Genomic DNA, 19,841 nt, shown 5'->3' with positions numbered 1-19,841 from the left:
TGAAGAAAAAACAAACAACTAGCATTACAGAATTGTATATTATGACAATAGTAACTGTAAAGTGCAACAAAAGAGAAACTCCATTTCCTTCACAACTATGACTGTAAACAAATAAAAACAAGAAACTGGAATAAAACTTTTGTTCCCTGCCTTTTCAAAACATTTAGGAATCCACTGCTCATTGCTCTACCTTATTCCCCTAACATAGGATAGCACAGGGTGAATACCTAAGGGTTCCTGTGCTTTTTATCTTCTGTATTTTAACATGTAAGTATTTATATTACAATTTAGGCAAACCATAGCTTTTGGAAGTGAACACAATTTTTTTTATATAAAAAAAGTGCAAGACTATCTGATATATATATATATATATATATATATATATATATATATATATATATATATATATATATATATATATATATATATCTATATATATATTTTTTTTTTTTTTTTTTTATTTATTTTTTTTTTTTTTTTGGCAATTGCACCAGTAAGCTTTCTTTGTGGGGCCTGATGGTCAGCTCCAGCCCATTATGCTTAGCTATGAACTTGCAGGTCCAGGTTTGATTCTAATTAGGGCAGTTGGTGCACAGACCATCCAGCAGTTCATCTTGCCTTTCAGGTTAATTGATAAATGAGTACTTGGGGAAATCTGGGGAAAGTAAACTGTAATAACTTGGATGCCACACCTGCTGTGTTCTAGGGTAATGGGTTCCTACCCAGCACAGGCTCAAAGACCAACAAAATGGAGATGAACATCAACACAGCTTAGAGTATACTCCCCACTTTACTTAGATGTAAGACGGTATTAGTAAGAGAAGTAGGCATAACTTAAATAGCAGTGAATGAGATGCATGGGTGGAGGGAGAAGGGAATGGAAATGATCAATGTAAAATAAAACTTACTTCATACAGTGAAACATGGTTGCCTGTGAGCACGCTGAGCACGTGGGATGACAGCTAATGCACTCCGAACCCTGCCGGAAGCTGCCTTGTCCACATTCTTTCACACATACACCTGATTGACGGTAATATCCCTTTAGGCAAACTGTGCACAATGGCTGTGGGCTACCAGGAAGACAAACTGAACAGTGGCTAGGACATGTGATGGCCTGACACTGTGGGCAGCAGTCACTGTGATTTTTTGTTGTTGCTACCATTCCTCTGGGGCAGACAGGGCAGGAAGGCTGATAGCAAGTGACTTCCCCAGTGATACAGGAGCACAGCTGACACTTACCAGACTTCCAAACGTCTCCATTCTGTGTTAAGATGACACTTATGACAGCAATATTTATGATTTGTATATATTGTATATTAAAAGTTGTGACACATTAAACATGTTTTGAAGATATTTATTACATCCCAATAAAAATAAAAATTATGTATACTTGTGGACCAGATAATTATTCTCAAAGTAATGTGTACTCAGAGCATAAGTAATCAAACACTTGACTCACCTTTTTAATTGCCCCATCAACTAGACACATAGAATGGTCCACAACACATTCGGGACAGCAGGCTCCAGGTTTAGTAACGAAGGATTCTCCAACACCACACCTTGTCCCACCACATTCTACCTGGCCAAATAGCCAAAATTAACAGAGACCCATACCCTTATCTTTCATAAACTGTCCCAATGCATCAATCAAAATAAAAGCAATGATCTGTAAATTGATATGTTGGCTCCAACACCCTGATAGCACTTGAAATCCAGCAGCAAACACACACACACAGGCTAAAGGAAAAAATGTAATCTATGAAAAGGACAAAGAAATTGTAGAAATACTATTAAATAAAAATTTTCATAAAGTGTTATGGAAGAAACCAACTTTGACTGGGGTCTCAAAAATTGCAATGAATCATGTAAAGGTTGATAAAGGAGAACTGATACAGCAGATGAAAACCTTAGATGGAAGGAAAGCTATGGGACCGGATGGAATCTCAGGACAAGTGCTAAAAGAGTGTAGAAATGAATTATTGGATCCACTTTATGACATAATAACATACTCTAGAAATACAGGAAAAGTGCCCTTAGAATGGAAGAGAGCGAACATTGTACCAAATTAAAAAAGGGGAAAAGTTAAAACAGACCAAGGAAAACATACAGGATGGGAGAAGAAAACTTAAAGGTGGTACATGAAGAAAAAGATTTGGGAGTAACGATGCAAGACACACTATTCCCAGAGAAACACATAAACAAGCTGTTTGGAGAAACCTACAGGATGATGCAAAATATAAGGGTATCATTTCATTTTATGGACAAAGAAATGATGAAGAAAATAATAACAACAATGATAAGACCAGAGCTTGAATATGCTGCAGTTGTGTGGTCGCCTCACAATAAGAAGGATATCAGAAAGCTGGAAAGGATACAGAGAATTGCAACTAAAATGGTCCCAGAACTCTCGAATATGACGTATGAAGACAGATTGAAGGAGATGGACTTGACAACACTGGAACAAAGAGAAGGGAGAGAGGAGATCTGATAATGCTGTATAAGTTGATAAATAAGTTTGACGAGGTGGATAGGGATGATCTCTTCTTAACCGCAAGAATGCAAGGGCTGAGAGGACATGGGAAGAAACTTAATAAAGGAACCTGTTTGAGTGACTTAAAAGAGTGTAGTTTTCCACATAGAAGTGTTAACACATAGAACAGCTTGCGGGAAGAGGTGGTGGTAGCAAACAGTGTCCAACAAATGAAGGAAAGGCTGGATAAATGTAGATACGGAGACAGAACTATCAGAGCTTAGCTCAGGCCCGGTAAACTACAAATAGGTAAATACACACAAAGATTTAACATACGAAAAGAGATTGAAGTGGCTGAACCTATCGACACTGGAATAAAGGAAGGAGAGAGGAAATCTGATTGTGGAATATAGGGTGCTGAGTGGGATGGAGAAAGTGAACAAAGAAGATCTAATAATATGGGATACAAGAAAATCAAGAGGTCATGGAAGGAAGATGAAAAAGGAAGGCTGAAGAAGAGACATAGAGAAGAACAGCTTTCCACAGAGTAGTGGTGACCTGGAATGGCCTGGAAAAAGATGTGGTCCACGCAAAGATGATTCATGAATTTAAAGCCAAGTTGGATTATAATAGATATGGTGATGGGACAGCACGATCGTAGCTCCTCTCCCATATTCCACAACTAAGTAAATATAACTAGATAAATACACAGACACACACACACACACACACACATACATACACAACTTCTTAAGTGACTTTGTATACCTTATTGCATATAATCTTGCCCTCTTGACATGTACAAAGGTCACAAGCAGTATTGCCCCACACTTGTCCTGGAGCTAACCGTGTACCATTCTCAAGTCGACACCAACCTATAGGATACAAGGAAAAAAGTACACATTAAAACAGTTATTACTGTGATTCTCCACATTTCATTTTGATATTATCGTTTCCATTTCAAAGAAATGGGGATTAAAATTATGTTTCCATAATCCACAGCTTATCTTATGCAGCCACAAAATGGGACAGACAGACAGACTCTGTACTGGTCCACTATCTCCTACATTTTTGGCTCAAAGTCTTGTCAAAACTCAAACTTTTTGTGACTTCTCACTGTACCTTAGTAGAAACGGAGTTATCATTCATGATGAGGATCATTCTTATCAGTGACAAAAATATCTACGTACATATTTATGATTTTATTGTAATTACTGATTGTCTTGAGTAAACAAATTATATGAAAGAGATTGAATTCGTGACACTTATCTCATGAAATTATCTTTTCACTCACCCTGCTTCTTGGTGCAAGTAGGACAACAGACACCTTCCTCTTGATATAGTTCCTCATCTGGCCGGCACTGGAGGCCGGGACATTCTTGTTGGTGGCACAGGACACGCCCAGCCAGGCACACACAGTCCAAACAGTCATTTTTTTTCCAATGTTCATCAGACTAATAAACACACACACAGAAAAAATAATAAGTAATGATTGTAACAAAAATATATACATACTTAGATTTAATTGTAATAACTAATTGTCTTGTAGGAATAAATTATGTATCAGGAAGAGCAAAATTCCTGACACTTATTTCATGAGAGAAGGATTAAAGATGCAAGAGACTTACCTTGAATATTCTTCCCTCCACCTCACATGGTATTCCCACACACCTAGGACAGCATGAGCCTTGAGTGACCTCCAGAGTGTGGTTAGCAGGGCATGTGAGCTGAGGGCACTGGGCGACATAGCACAGTGTCCTCCCATCACGGCACTGGCAGTGAGTGCAGGCCACAGGTGACCACAAAGCACCATCTATATGCACTTCATTCCCCACCTTGCATGGTCCTGCAAGATAAGCCATCATGCCTCTATAATATCTATATGTCAAAGTAATTTTCTTATGCTCAGACACCAAAGTCCTATACTCTGTCCTGCAGGATGACATGTACTGCCAAAGCTTGACTTTAACCATGTTATTAGTGTGTTACATATGCCACACAAATTTAATGTAAAAAAACAAGTCCTAAAATGATACAAATGACAAGTTTTCCACTCCACCCTCCTTAAATGGTGAATTATTTTCAAACAAAGTAAAATATGCCATATAGTATACAATACATGCTCAGCTCAAGTAAAGATATAAAAATAGGGTTTATTACTTTTACTGCAATGGTATAGTAGTTGTTTCCTTTCACCAAACTTTGGGCTGGTGGATTAATTTAGTCTTACATAGATTTACATAAATACTCAGACCACACAGACCCTACGATCCAGACCAGGAGGTCTGTTCCTAAACCTAAATGAAACATAAAACAGAAACCATGACACAGTCTGTTTTACAAATTTTAGAGTGCAGGAAGTAGTTGTCAAATTCCTTCTTAAATTAATCAACTGTAATGCTCTGAACCACTGAAGACTGAAAGTTATTCCCTCCTCACTCAACAGTGTCGGTGAAGAATAATTTGGTGCACTCTGGAGTCATTCCTTCACACATGGAAACACACTAACAAACTTTTCTTTTAAGGTTTCTTGTCCAAGGATCAGACCATCTTAGTTGCCTAATTTGCCTTGCATTGAACATATTCCTTAATGTCTTCTGCATGATGGAGACCAAGCAATACAAAGCCCTAGGAGTGAGGTCGGACCAAGCTACTGTATAATGGTGGCACTACAATTTTATTCCTAAATGAAAAGTTTCTGTGAATGCAATCCACCTTAATGTTCACTTTCTTCAGTTTCAGTTCACTGTTGCAAGAATTTGAAGTTTGGTAAAATTGACACAGTCTGCTTTTCATCAGTTATCATTAAAAAAAGATCTAACTTTCTCCATTGTCCTTAACTGAGCCTTATTGTTTTTTTCTTTTGGAATTATTCTAGTGTTTCCCCATACTCGTCTGCATCTGAGGCCTGCATTCTCTCCAGACCAACAACATCTATGATTTTCACACACCAGCTTGTAAACACCTCCAAATGTTGCGCACCTCACACGAGTGCGTTATCACCAAGGAGACTATATGATATTATTATATAGTCTCATCAGTTATTACTGTCTTTTCTAGGGAGCACTAGCCACACTCCTCACTGCCGCTGGTGTCCCCTCCAGCAGCACCACCCGGCTGGCTCCATTCAAGTCCATTGCTGGGGTGTCTTGTCCTGTTCACATTCTCTGCACTCCTGCCCTGTCAACCACACCCTTTACACTTACTCCTGACACCCCGCTCTTCTGTACCAACACCAAGGAGACTATACCTGACCGACACAAGGGAGACTAGAATCCTTGACCGACACCAGTGATTCTAGAATCCTTGACCGACCCCGTCCCGCACATGGTTTCGACATTCTTTTGGTCCCGCACTTGGAGGAAGAATACAAGGAGAGGGCATGACGTCTCTCTCTCTCTCTCTCTCTCTCTCTCTCTCTCTCTCTCTTACAGGAGTTATCTTCAATTATTCATTCCACTTTTGTAAGTTTTTATTTTTATCTCTGGTGATCAAGCCATCTCCACCACTCCACAACCATTTCTCTCCCTAAAAACATAATGTAACCAACTCCTCTCAGTAATTGGTGCCTGACCTGTATGTTTCATTTTCTCCATTTACTGGTTAATATACCTCCAGCAATGACATGCATGATTGTGTAACACGGTTGGTTGGCGTCGAGTCAAATATAGACTATTATTTGCGTATGGGTAAGTGTTCTCCTTCCTGTCCCAATACTTCCTTCTATTTACTCGTAGTGAGTTCTGATCAAATCTGAGACGCCCTACATAGAAGGCTGTATATGCTTCTACATTAAAAGTAAGACCATGGTCAATATATAATGATCATTATACAGAGGAAGTGTGAAGGATCAAGGCGAGTGTGGAACGTTTCTTCTCAGCTGCTAAGGAATAAAGGCAAGGAAATGCTGGTGTTTTTCTATTAAAACCTGTACATACATCCTTAGTGCATATACTGCAGCAGTTGAATAACTAAAAACATATGATATGTGGAAGAAATAAGGCAGACAAGCTCATTTACGCCGACGATCTGGGAGCGAGAAATGTAATGTTTTTGGTGGAATTGCTGGCTCCGCCCACTGGCTAAGCTCCGCCCTACTACCCCCCTTGCTTCACCTCATTGAAGAGCGACCCGCTGAGGGCCACTTTATGTATTATTCCTCCAAGATCCCGCACGCCACGAGGAGGCTCTGGGCGGTTCAGCTTTCGGAGGCGCCACCGTGCGACTGAGCGGCTGATTTCCTCCTGCTATAGTGCGATTTGGCATCTAAAACAATCTTGTCTTGTCACAATTAATGATTTGTTCCAGAATGTATTCGCCCTGTTCAATAATCGCTTTTAGTTTAACAGGTGGGAACACTGATGCTGCTTCGGCATCAGCTGATGTTGCCTCCCCGGGAAACTTAAAGACTTTCCTATTTAAAGTTTTTTTTTTTCTCACAAATCTATACCAACCATTGCTACCATTGATTTATTAAGTTTCCGAGAGTTGTGAGGAAAAACAATCTAATCAAACTACACGTCAAAACCTATCAGAAAAAAATAAGTTTCGTCCAGAAATCTTGCAAGTTAATAAAACCAATCTTTGATGGGGCCGCCAAATAATACACATTACATTTTCTTTTTGAGTGACAGCAGAATACTCACGGCCCAACGGTACGCACTCTGGGCAGCACTTTTCAGGAAGTTGCAGGGGCACCTGACCCTCGGGGCAGCTGCTGACATTGCAGGACTGGCGGCCGCAGGACACTGTTCCGCTGATACACTGGCACTGCTCACACCCCCCGGGGGACCACACTTCACCATCCTGGAGGAAACACAAAGATCTGTCAATACCACCATCACATGAGAGAGCGCTGACAATCTGATTTTCTATGTAAGTTTATGTAAGTCTCTCTCTCTCTCTCTCTCTCTCTCTCTCTCTCTCTCTCTCTCTCTCTCTCTCTCTCTCTCTCTGTTTATCTATCTGTTTATCTATTTATCTATCTATTTATCTACCTATTAATCTATCTACTACGCTATATATTTATCTATCTATCTCTATTCTCCAACGAAAAGGGGAGCATGAAGGGAAAGAATATCCAAAACAATAAAAAAATAAGAATAAAAAGATTAAGACCTATAAGGAAAGGAGACAAAAAAATACAGGAGGAAGAAAGAAGGAGAGGCCAAATTAAAAAGTACACCACAGCTAAAAACAAAAACAAAAAAATACTAAGAGAAAAGAAGCATGAAAACAGCAACTCAAGAAAGCAGAAGAAATGAAAGTCAATAAAGAAGTGAGAGAAATATGGAGGACAGGAAGAAGCCAGAGAGGAAAGAGGAAAAAAAAAAGAGCGAGAATAGGAGTAGGGTAAGTGTGTGTGTGTGTGTGTGTGTGTGTGTGTGTGTGTGTGTGTGTGTGTGTGTGTTTACCTAGTTGTAGTTTTACAGGGCCTGGGCTTTACGCTCGTGTGGTCCCGTCTCCGTATCTACATTTATCCAACTTTTCCTTAAAGCTTTGCACACTCCTCGCCGATACTACATCCTCATTTAGTCTGTTCCAAACCTCTATATTTCTTTGTGGGAAGGTATATTTCTTTGTCTCTCAAGCATCTTCTTTGCCTCAGTTTTTTACTATGTGTGTGTGTGTGTGTGTGTGTGTGTGTGTGTGTGCTGGGGGCATACGCAATAGTTGCCAGTACATTTTAACGGTCCTTCCCCCACCGGATCAAGACTCAGGATGTGGATAATTAAGCCCAAACTTTGTAAAATAAATAAACAGCATATTCCAAAAAATACGTAACGTCCATAAGTCATGTGTGAGGCATGTTGATGAGTATCAGTAAGCTACGACACATTCAAGAAAAGGCTAGTGACGTTCATGGATAGTAAGGTTAGGTGGGCTGAAGTTAACAGGAGCTGCCTTGCATAGGTCTACCGGCCCCTCGCAGACTCCTGATTTTATGTTTTTTTGTTGTTATCTATCTGTCTAAATTTATTTCTGTATACCTATTTATCCATCTTCTACACACACACACACACACACACACACACACACACACACACCAGTACTATGTAGTATGAGATTCAACTTGAACACTCCTACAAAGTCCAGTGACCGTACCCTTTTTAATACGACGATTGGTCTCTTACCTGGGTTTGTTCCATCCTGAATAAATAATACTCTGACTCTGCCAGATAACAAATGCGCTCTGTATATTTCGATTATTTGTACTTTAATGCCATAGTACATATGTGACAGTTAGATTCATAGAATACAAATATAACGTTTGTGAAGGTTACAACCAACAACGCTAAGTGGATCTACCTGGAAGAGGGAATCTCCTGCTTTGCAAGGCGTTGGCGGCGGCAGGCACTGTGGACAGCAGTGTTGGGGGTGTCGGATGAGCCGCTGGGGTGGCCGGCAGGAAGGCATCCTACACGCCTCCCGCTCACACGCTGCCACTCCTCCGTGGCACTGGCACAGCACACAGGCGTCTCGCCGCCACTCGCTGCCATTCTGAATGAAGGAAAACAAAAGGCATCGCATTGAGATCCAAAACAAGTGAACAAATGACGAGATGATCAGAAACAACAAAATTATGGTTTATGGAAACTATACTTTTCAACTTTTTTTTCAAGTTTTACCAAAGAACCAACTTAAAGTGCTAAATTTTATCTTATCTGCTGAAACTGTATAATCATGCGGGGAGTCATTGTTGCTGAGGTGTCTTACTCAACTGGAAGAGAAGAAAATACCCATTTCCTTGAACACACTGGCAATGGGAATCAACGAAAAGGTCCAGGCAATGGTACCAAACAAGTTCACCACACCATGATAGAGGAAGTAGCAGGGCTCGAACCTCTGGCCCTCAGGTTGAATGTCTTAAGCCCGTAACTATAAATATTTTGCCACAATGTCACGTATGCAATTATTTAATCAATATTTTTTACCACAGGGATACTAATGCTAAATCAGACAAAGCAATAATCAATAGGCTTTCGTAATCTCAATGCATCTGGCTCGAAAATTATAGGGATCTGATTTCTTGAGGCCAGAAATGTACAAAATCATTGTCTCACAGAAAACAATTGTCCGAACATAAGAATACAGCCAATAAAAAAATACTAATCGATGGGCCAAATTCAAGAAGGCAAGAATTAGTAGCGAGACGGTACTAGTTTTTTTTCAGATTTGTGAGCGATTTTATTCTCGAAAAACATCTAGGAAATTATAGTTCATGAGGATACATAATTTTGTTATATATATATATATATATATATATATATATATATATATATATATATATATATATATATATATATATATATATATATATATATATTTAGTGTGTGTGTGTGTGTGTCAGGTTAGTCTGTCTACTCTTGGCGAATTGAGGAGTGTCGTCACCTAAGAGTTATCGTCAGTAATTACTCAACTCAAAAAAAAGAGAGAGAGAGAGAGAGGTAATGCAAGGTCTCGAGAAGGCCGTGCACTCACTCGTTCACTGTCTCCCCCCCCCCCTCCACCCCCCCACAACAACGCACTCACAAACTCAGACGAGCCACCCAACGTTAAATTCGCACCCCCGCCACACTTCTTGATCTTTTCCACCATAAGAACAGCCTTCACAATTTCACATAAAGTACGGTGTTATGGGATAGCTGGTAGAGGGAGTGTGGAGAGGGGGTTGGGAGAGGGGGGATGGGGTAGAGAGACTGGGGAGTGGAGGTGGTTTGATGGGTTTGGGTTGAAGGGTTGGGGGTGGGAGGTTGAAGAGTTAGGCTGAAGAGTGTAAGAGGGTGTGGGGTCGGGGTTAGGGGGTGAGACTGGAGGGGTTTGGGGTGAGGTGGTGGAGGGATTGAGGTGGAAGGAGTGGGGGAGGTGAATGGGGTGGTGTTTGGGGTGAAGGGTGGAGGTTGGGGAGTGGGGTTTTGGGGTTGGAAGTAAGGGTCAGGGGTTGGGGTAAAAGACTTGATGGAGGTTGATGGGGAAGGTGTGAGAGTAGGAGTGGAGGGTAGGGAATGGAGTTTGGGTGTTCAGGGTGGAGGTTGGAGGTTGGGACGTAGGTTGGAATGGAGGATGAGGGGGGAGACTCGGGGTTGAGGTATGATTTTGGGGTTGGGGTGAAGGTAAGGGTAGGGGGATAGAAGTAGGGCTGTGAGGTGGAGGTTGAGGTTGAAATTTGGGGTTAGGACCGTTGTGGTATTAGTTTGGGGGTTCTAGTGGAGGTTGAGGGTTGGCTGCAAGATATATGAAGGGAGAGAGAGATAGAAGTTAAAGAGCAGACTGCAATAAAGTAACGTTGACAGCTCTTGAAGTTAAAAGGTTACGATATGAAAGACGAGAAGAGGGGAGAAGGATGCCATTCAAGAAGTAGTGACTAAATGTGAGGAATGATTAGCATAAACCAGGTGAGGCTTAATTAGTGTTGCATGAAGCGTCAGTACCCAAAAACACGTCCACAGTAAAGGGAACCTGTTACCCACAAGAAGAAAGCCTCGTCGATAAGTTTGGGCCCAGAAAAATAAATAAGAAAAAATAAGTAAGGCATAAGTATGAAAACAATGCATATATGTTATTAGTCTCCCTTGTAATGTTTATAGAGAAAATACATGGCACGCATAAGTATACATGACAACACACACACACACACACACACACACACACACACACACACACACACACACTAATTATATGAAACCCTGTCAGCGAATAATGCAGGAGAGCCCGGTAAAAAAGTGAACGTCGAGGAGAAGAAAGTGCGAGGGGAATAAAGGGAGCGAGGAGGAGCAGGGAGGAGGCGGCGGCGGGGAAAGAACGCTGAAATTGTGGTCGCAAAAATGTTAATTAAGAACAGCGCGTGACAAAAACGCCATAAGCAAGGTAATAGGAGATTAATTTGCGGTGCGTGGGGTTGAGAAGAGAACGAGGAGGATGTGAAAAGAAAAGAAGAGAAGAGAAGAAGGAAGGGTTTGCCAGAAGGGAAGGAATAGTAACGTAAGGAAAAGAAACGGAGAGAAAGGGAGATAAATTTGAAATGGGAGATTAATTTGCGGTGCGTGGGGTTGGGAAGAGAACGGAGAGGATGTGAAAAGAAAAGAAGAGAAGAAGAGAAGAAGGGAGGGTTTGACAGAGGGGAAGGGACAGTAACGTAAGGAAAAGAAACGGAGAGAAAGGGAGATAAATTTGTAATAGGAGATTAATTTGCGGTGCGTGGGGTTGGGAAGAGAACGGAGAGGATGTGAAAAGAAAAGAAGAGAAGAGAAGAAGAAGGGAGGGTTTGCCAGAGGGGAAGGGACAGTAACGTAAGGAAAAGAAACGAAGAGAAAGGGAGATCAATTTCAAGCGCATTGGAGTGGGAAGAGAAAGAACGAAGAGGATGTGAAAAGAAAAGAAGAGAAGAGAAGAAGGGAGGGTTTGACAGAGGGGAAGGGACAGTAACATAAGGAAAAGAAACGGAGAGAAAGGGAGATAAATTTCAGGCGCATTGGAGTGGGAAGAGAAAGAACGAGGAGGATGTGAAAAGAAAAGAAGAGAAGAGAAGAAGGGAGGGTTTGCCAGAGGGGAAGGGAAAGTAACGTAAGGAAAAGAAACGGAGAGAAAGGGAGATAAATTTCAGGCGCATTGGAGTGGGAAGAGAACGAGGAGGGTGTGAAAAAAAAGAAGAAGAAGGAAAGGCTTGTCAGAGGAAAGGAAAAAGAATAGAAAGTATAAGAGAGGGAGATTAATTTGCGGTGCATGAGGGTGGGAGGAGAACGAAGAGGAAGTGAAAAGAAAACAAGAAGAGAAGGAAAGGCTCGTCAGAAAGGAAAGGGAAAGTTATGAAAGGAAGGGAGAGGAACGTAAAGAAGAGGAAGAAGAGGGAAGACGATAGAAACAAAGAGGAGGAGGGACAAGAAAAAAGTAGTCTTGTTCATGTGTAGTTGAGCTGAATAAGATAAATTGATGTTATTTTTTCAGATGGGTGTGGAGGCAGAAGTTGCAGAGTGGTGGTGGTGGTAGTAGTAGTAGTAGTAGTAGTAATAGTAGTAGTAGTAGTAGTAGTAGTAGTAGTAGTAGTAGTAGTAGTTGTAGTTGTAGTGGTAGTAGTAGTAGTATTAGTGCTAGTGATGGTGGTGGTAACGGTAATTATTGTTGTTGTTGTTGTTGTTGTTGTTGTTGTTGTTGTTGTTGTTGTTGTTGTTGTTGTTGTTGTTGCTGTTGTTGTTGTTGTGGACGATAATGTCACTGGTGTGATTGTTATTTTTGACATTATTATTATTATTATTATTATTATTATTATTATTATTATTATTATTATTATTATTATTATTATTATTATTATTATTATTATTATTATTATTACTGGATATATTATTTTCTTCTTTTTAATTTCTTAACTGGTGTGGATCTTATATATACGTGTGTGTGTGTGTGTGTGTGTGCTCGCGTGCGTGGGTGCGTGAGTGCGTGCTTGTGTGTGTGTGTGTGTGTGTGTGTGTGTGTGTGTGTGTGTGTGTGTGTGTGTGTGTGTGTGTGTGTGTGTGTGCAAACAGAGTCCTTGGTTTCATCTCAAGGAGCGTAAGCAATAGGAGCACTGAAGTCATCCTCAAACTTTACTTAGCACTAGTTAGACCTCATCTTGATTATGCGGTTCAGTTCTGGTCACCCTACTACAGAATGGATATCATGGTGTTAGAATCTGTACAGAAGAGGATGACGAAGATGATTCAGAGGGTGAGAAACTTGCCGTATAAGGACAGACTGAAGCATTTAAATCTACACTCTCTAGAAAGGCGAAGGTTGCGAGGAGACCTGATCGAATTCTATAAATGGATGAAGGACTTTAATAAAGGGGATGTCAGTAGGGTTTCGGTAGTAAAAGAACCATATAGGACACGTAGCAATGGTTTTAAGTTAGATAAATTCAGATTCAACAAAGGCATAGGCAAGAATTGATTTACCAATAGAGTGGTGGATGAATGGAACAGGCTTGGCAGTCATGTTGTGGGGACCAATACCATAGATACATTCAAGAAGAGGTTGGATAATTTCATGGATAGAGAGGTTAGGTGGTGTTTGGCGTACAGGAGCTGCCTTGTATAGGCCAACCGGGCCCCGGCCTCTTGCAGACTCTTTACGTTCTTATTTGTGTGTGTGTGTGTGTGTGTGTGTGTGTGTGTGTGTGTGTGTGTGTGTGTGTGTGTGTGTGTGTGTGTGTGTGTGTGTGTGTGTGTGTGTGTGTGTGTGTATGTGTGTGTGTGTGAAGTAGGAAATAAAAAGAGAAACAGAGAGAGAGAGAGAGAGAGAGAAACATACACAGACGGGGTGAGGAGAGGAGGGAGAAATTAAGAGCTGACCACATCAGAAGTATCAGTGACAGCGCCTGAGAGTCTGAAAGGCAAGATTTAGATACGAGAGCGCGAACGAAAGTGGGAAGCAGGAGGCAGCATGCAAGGGTGAGTGAGGCGGACAGTGATGAGGCAAGGATGAGTGAGGGAGAGGATGTCATGAGAGAACTAGGTGAATAAGTGGGAGCCATGAATTAAGCTGCCAGGGGGATGGCACAAGCAAGGAAGGGTGATGGTGATGTACGCGAACGCAGCTGCGGGGAGGAGCCATTTGCAAAGGTGAGAGCGAGAGCAGAGCGGTACAGGTTGACGTGGCAGATAAGAAGCAAGCAGAAGGGACGGAGATACGGGTGGGAGCGGCAGGGATGTGAGTAGCAGAGGTGAAAGTAGCGTGTTTAAGCCAAGCATGGGCAAGAAGAAAGCTGGCAGTGGTAAGGAAGGCAGCAGCTGGGGTCTATCTAACGCCAAGGGGGGAGAGAGGGAGAGGGAGAGAGAGGCGTCTGGCAGGATGACACATGGCTGACAGGCCGTAAGTATAGCGAGGGAGGGGAGGAGAGGGAAGGAAGGGAAGGAACGAGTGGAGACAGTGAGGGAAGGAGGAAGGAAAAGAATGAAGGGAAGAACACACATAGCGGAAGAGAGGAAAGGAAGGAAGAAAGCAGTAAAAGAGGAGAAGGAAAGAAGAGGATAATGAAGTAAGGAACACACATAACGGAAGCGAGGAAAGGAGGGAGGGAAGAAAGAAAGAGAAAAAGGAAAGAAGAGTAATGGAGGGAAGAACACACATAGCGAAGAGAGAAAGAGGGAATCAGGGAAGAAGACAGTAAAGAGAGAGCAGAAGGAAAGAAAAAGAGTTAGGAATGGAGTAAAAAAGATGGGAGGAGAGACAGAGAAGAAACATCATCGAGGCAAAGGAGAGAAGGAAGGAACGAAGGAAGAAAAACAAAAGAATAACGAAAGCAAAAACACGCATAGTGGAAAGGGAGAGAGAAAGAAAGGGAACCAGACAGTAAAGGAAGAGAAGAAGGAAAGAAAAGAATGAAGGAAATAAAAAATGATGTGAGGAGAGACAAGTAAAGTGTTATATCCTAAAAAGATGAGACAGCCAGAAACGCAGAATGAGGAACACTCGGTTAATGAAAAAGATAAGGAGAGAAGGATGACGAAGGAAAAAACGATGAGGAAACACATGTACGAAGATAATGATGATGATGATGATGAGGTGGAGGAGGAAGAGGAGTTAGAAGAGGAGAAATTAAGTTAAAAAACGTGATAAAAATAGAAAGAGGAAAATGATGATAAATGCAGCTAACGAGGAAAAGGAGAATATCTTTGTCTATCTGTCTATCTATCTATTTATCTATTTACTTATCTATCTGTCTGTTTATCTATTTTATATACATACATACATTTATATATCGTATGGAGAGAGAGAGAGAGAGAGAGAGAGAGAGAGAGAGAGAGAGAGAGAGAGAGAGAGAGAGAGAGAGAGAGAGAGAGAGACAAACACACATACACACACACAAACAGACACACAGACAGACACACAGACAGACAGATAGACAGACAGACATAAACACAGAGACAGAGAAACAGAGACAGTGACAGACAAAACTTACCACACTAAAGTAAAACAAAAAAAGTAATTAAACCCTCGATAAAACAAATAAACTGAAACCCAAAGAAACAACAAACCACCTGGAGATGAAGCGATAAGCGAGTCAGCGGCAGGAGCAGGAGGAGGAGAAGAAGGCAGGTAAGGAAGACAGAGAGGCGGGCGACAGGTTATCTGAAAGGGGTTGACAGGCCTCACTCATCTCCAAGAGGCTGGGAAGGGAGGGGGGAAGAAGAAGGGCACGTGAGATGAAGAGAGAGCGACTGAGACACCGAACGACCGAGAGAGAGACGAGACCAGGAGGATTATGAGAGGTAGGCGTGAAGGCGGACAAAATATAAGAACGTAAGAACATAAGGAGTCTGTGAGGCTACCTTATGCTAATCACGTCATATTTCTCTCCCTCTCTACCTCTCAACCTCTCTACCTTTCTTATCGACAGCCCCTCACCTCCTACCTACCCATCCCGCCCACTACGCCCACCCAACGTGCGCCCCACCCCATCCCCCCGCCCACCCAAAATATATAGACTATCCTGCCGCCCTCCCTTCACGCCCTAATATCCATCACTCCCTCAGCTTCCCGCGCCCTTCCTCTCCCTTCCTTCGCCCTTCCTCTCCCTCCTCCTCCCCATCCTCATCACGCTTGTTGGAGGTGTTGATAGGCGGGCAGGGAGTGGTGGAAAGGTATGTGGATGTGTGTGGAGAGGAAGGGAGGAAGGGAGGGAGAGGGAGGGAGAGAGAGAGAGAGAGAGAGAGAGAGAGAGAGAGAGAGAGAGAGAGAGAGAGATAGATATAGAGAGAAAAAAGAAAGAAAGACAGAAATAAATGAATAAAGAAAGAAAGAAAAGAAAGAAAAAAGTTAGTTGGATAGAAAGAAAATAAAGAAAGAACGAAAGAAAGAAAGAAGAAAAAAAGAAAGAAGGAAGGAAAGAAGGAAAGAATAAAGAAAAAGAAAAAGAGAAAGAGAAAGAAAGAAAAAGAAAGAAAGAAAGCACAAACGAAAATCATGCCCGACTTTAAAACTACACTGAAAAAAAAGAAAAAAAACACGGAAATAAAAAAGAAAATAAGAAAAATAATTTGATGTAGAGAGAGAAGGAAGAAAACAAAGCTCCACCAGAAAACAAATGAGGCAAAAAAAGAAAAACCGGGGAAGAAAACTGAAAAAAAGGAGCAAAAACGAGAACTTGGTTGAGTCGAGACGGCCAAGGTCATACGTCACTTGTCAGGGGAAAGAAATGCGGGGAGAGACGAGAGAGAAAAAGATAAATACGAGGAAAAACAGGACAGGGAGAGAGAGAGAGAGAGAGAGAAATATACAGGGAAAAAGAAAGGAGAGACACATAAATAAAGAGATAAAGAAAGAGAAAAAAGAAAAAAGTTAGTTGGATAGAAAGAGAAAGAAAATAAGGAACGAAAGAAAGAAGAAAGAAAAAAAAGAAGGAAGGAAGGAAAGAAGGAAAGGAAGAGAAAGAAAGAAAAAAGAAAGAGAAAAAGAAAACACAAAGAGAGAGAGAGAGAGAGAGAGAGAGAGAGAGAGTAACATCAACAGAGAAGGAAAGTAAAAGAAAGAAACCAGATAGATAGATAAATAGAGCGAGCAATAAAGGAGAGAAAGAAAGAAAGAAAAATGAAAGAAAGAAACAAGAAATAGATAGATAAACAGAGATGAGAAAAGAAAGAAAGAAAGAAAGAAATGAGGGAACACAGCAAAAGAGACAATAGAAAAAGATAAATGTGAGGAAAATAGGAGAGGGAAAGAATACGAGAAAGAAAGAAAAAAAGGAAGGAAAAAAAGAAAAAAAAGGAAAGAAAGGAGGGAAGAATGAAAGAAAGAAAACATAAATAAAGACAGAAAACGGGAAGAAAAAGGAAAAAAACAAAGGAAGAAAGAGAGAGAAAGAAAAGGGAGGGAAAGAATACGAAAAAGAAAGAAAAAAAAGAAAAAGAAAGAAAAAAAGGAAAGAAAGGAGGAAAGAAAACACAAATAAAGAAACAGAAAAAAGGGAAGAAAAAGAATTAAAACGAAAGAAAAAAAAAAGAAAGAAAATATCACGACAAAAGAAAACAACACAGACGACTTTGAAAGGAGAAGAAAAAGAAGAAAACCGAAAGAAAGAAACGAGAAAGAGAAAAAAAAGGGAAAAAGGAAGAAAACATGAGAACAAAAGAAAACAATGGACGACTTTAAAACCACAGAACAATAAACACAAAAACGAGGAGACAGACAGACAGACAAGACACACCAGACACACACATAATTTATCTCAAGGCGAAGGTTTCCAGCCGCTGATGAAAATTAATGAGTTACAGGATATGAAGACTAATTTGAGGCCGAGTGGGAAGGCGAGGCGACGTGATGTACGATGTGTGGGGAACCAGCAGATACTCACGGGGTAGTAGATGCCGTCCTGGTGGCAGAGATCTGAAGGGAGAGAGAAAGAGAGCCATTATTTACGGATGAAATCATGTATGGAGGGAGCGACAGAACAGATGGTGCCTACTCCTGGGCGTGAGAAACCCGTAGAGTAATGGATGTGGGGCACTGAACCTCATCGTTGCCAGATTATCGTACTCAGAGCATAGTATTTACCGGTTTCTGACGCCTAACTATTGCCGAGAAATATCAAGAATTAACTATTTTAACGATATATATAAATGAATCTTGTTAATTGGGACCAGGAGACAGATTTGGGGTCGGAAGTCGATAAATATAAGAGGCTGAATACGACAGTCTGGCAACGTTGCAGAACCTTAACCGTGCAAGCTGTTAACCAAAGAGGTGAAAAATGGCAAGTTTCAAGATAATAGTTAACCCGGTACCAGCGACAGGCCAAATTTGTGGCTTCACCGTGTAGCAGCAACGGTCCAAATTTGTGCCATGATATAAACCCCCAAAAATAGATGATGCATAAACTGATCACAAATGCTTTGATATGTATTATGAAATGGTTTGTGTGAGTGATGATTTTTACTCATTTTTCTCGCTTAGAGGGACCATTAAGAAACATGATCCCCGCTGCTATGCTCAAACTTTTTTCGGCTCTCTCAATAAATATTTCGAACGGCCGCAAAGGAGATCAGTCAGGTTCTCATAAGATTTTTTTTATCACGTTCATGGTGCAGAAGACTTGTCAAACTACCTCTAGGCTCATAACTACCCATAGATTTCCCACGACCTCTATGGAAGCCTTATCTACCGTGGGTGTGTAAGACCATACATACTGAAGAGTAATGGGTCCTGAAGCTTTGTGGCCCAAACCGTACTATATTCTCCATAGTGGTTCGTGGACTGTGGCATTGACCCCTTAACTTGTGTAAATCAAACCTGTGAATGTGGCAACAGTCTCAAGATATTCAAATACAGTCAATTCAAATAAAAAAGTGCTATTGTTATTATTAAGCGTCCCATGTTCCACCTTTTTTATAATCTTCTACGAAATTAAAAATCGCAGCAATGATATTATATTCTCTACCTCTATACACAATGGCGCCGGGAGCAAACGTCCAACATTAAGACTAAGTGCCTTTGGTAATCAACATTGTCCCGTTAACAAACAGTGATATTACGGCGATCTTTTGAATAATTGGATGCAACTGAAGGAGAGATCATTTACAGTCACTTAGTCCAAGCTGAAGTTTCGTCTAATTATCTTTTTAACAAAACCTCTGAGATTCATGAAGTCTAAAAAACTGACATGTGGTTGGGGAAATTGGTGTTCACGTCCGGAAGTTTCAGAATACGGACGAAAATACACACTGAATAAGGAGACTGGAGGAGGGAGGGACCGTGAGCTTGGTGTACAATGGTTGGAAGAAGAAAAAGAAAGCTGGAGTGGCCATAGCTAAAAAAAAATAGGTAAATACTGGTACTGTCGTCTGCTGTACTCCGTTGCCGCCTGATGACGTCACGAGCTAATGGTGGCTTCTCCCCGTAAGATGAGAATTTGAGATATCTCTCCAATATCCAGTCAACTAGCGATTTATAGGACGTAATATGTGCACTACGTTATCATTGGTACGTGGCACAATGCATTTCTAGGCTCTTCCCACCAACGTTACCAGATAGTCGTACTCAGCCTCCTATGTTTGCCGATATCCGACCCAAAAACTGCCTCCTCGACCCTAATAACTGCCTTCATATATTGTTATCGTTAAAATGTTAATTATTGGTGTTTTTTGGCAATAGCTATGGCTCAGAAACCGGTAAGTACGAGGCTCTGAGTACGATAATCTGGCAACGGTGCTTCCCACAACCGGAAACATGTCCATGCCTCCGAGTGCCAGGGTTTAGCTCGAGGCAGATGCCGCAGCAGGACCCCACTCGCTTAAAGAGCAAGAACTACAGGAAGCTCAGACTCGTAACCTTTCCCATAAAGCCATTCGTTACCCGGCAGGAGGGGGAGCGCAGGGCGTCGCGTGAGTGTTTGGCAACTCGC

General features: G+C 41.3%; 1 protein-coding gene across 1 annotated transcript in view; it reads right to left on the bottom strand.

Moving 5' to 3' along the window:
- LOC127009748 (extracellular matrix organizing protein FRAS1-like) overlaps positions 1–17,831 on the bottom strand; it is a gene marked incomplete at its 5' end in the record, with an annotated part of 60,217 nt that extends 42,386 nt beyond the window's left edge. Inside the window, 8 exon segments of the mRNA XM_050883128.1 lie at positions 909–1,261; positions 1,460–1,579; positions 3,239–3,345; positions 3,765–3,924; positions 4,099–4,316; positions 7,117–7,276; positions 8,780–8,971; positions 17,796–17,831. Of these exon segments, the coding sequence (XP_050739085.1) occupies positions 909–1,261; positions 1,460–1,579; positions 3,239–3,345; positions 3,765–3,924; positions 4,099–4,316; positions 7,117–7,276; positions 8,780–8,971; positions 17,796–17,831 (1,346 nt within the window).
- Between the last annotated feature and the right edge of the window lie 2,010 nt (positions 17,832–19,841).

Source organism: Eriocheir sinensis, chromosome 41 (genome assembly GCF_024679095.1).
Source record: "Eriocheir sinensis breed Jianghai 21 chromosome 41, ASM2467909v1, whole genome shotgun sequence".
Taxonomy (NCBI): Eukaryota; Metazoa; Arthropoda; class Malacostraca; order Decapoda; family Varunidae; genus Eriocheir; species Eriocheir sinensis.
Note: the sequence above shows the minus strand (reverse complement) of the source record. Positions and strands in the feature narration are given on the sequence as shown.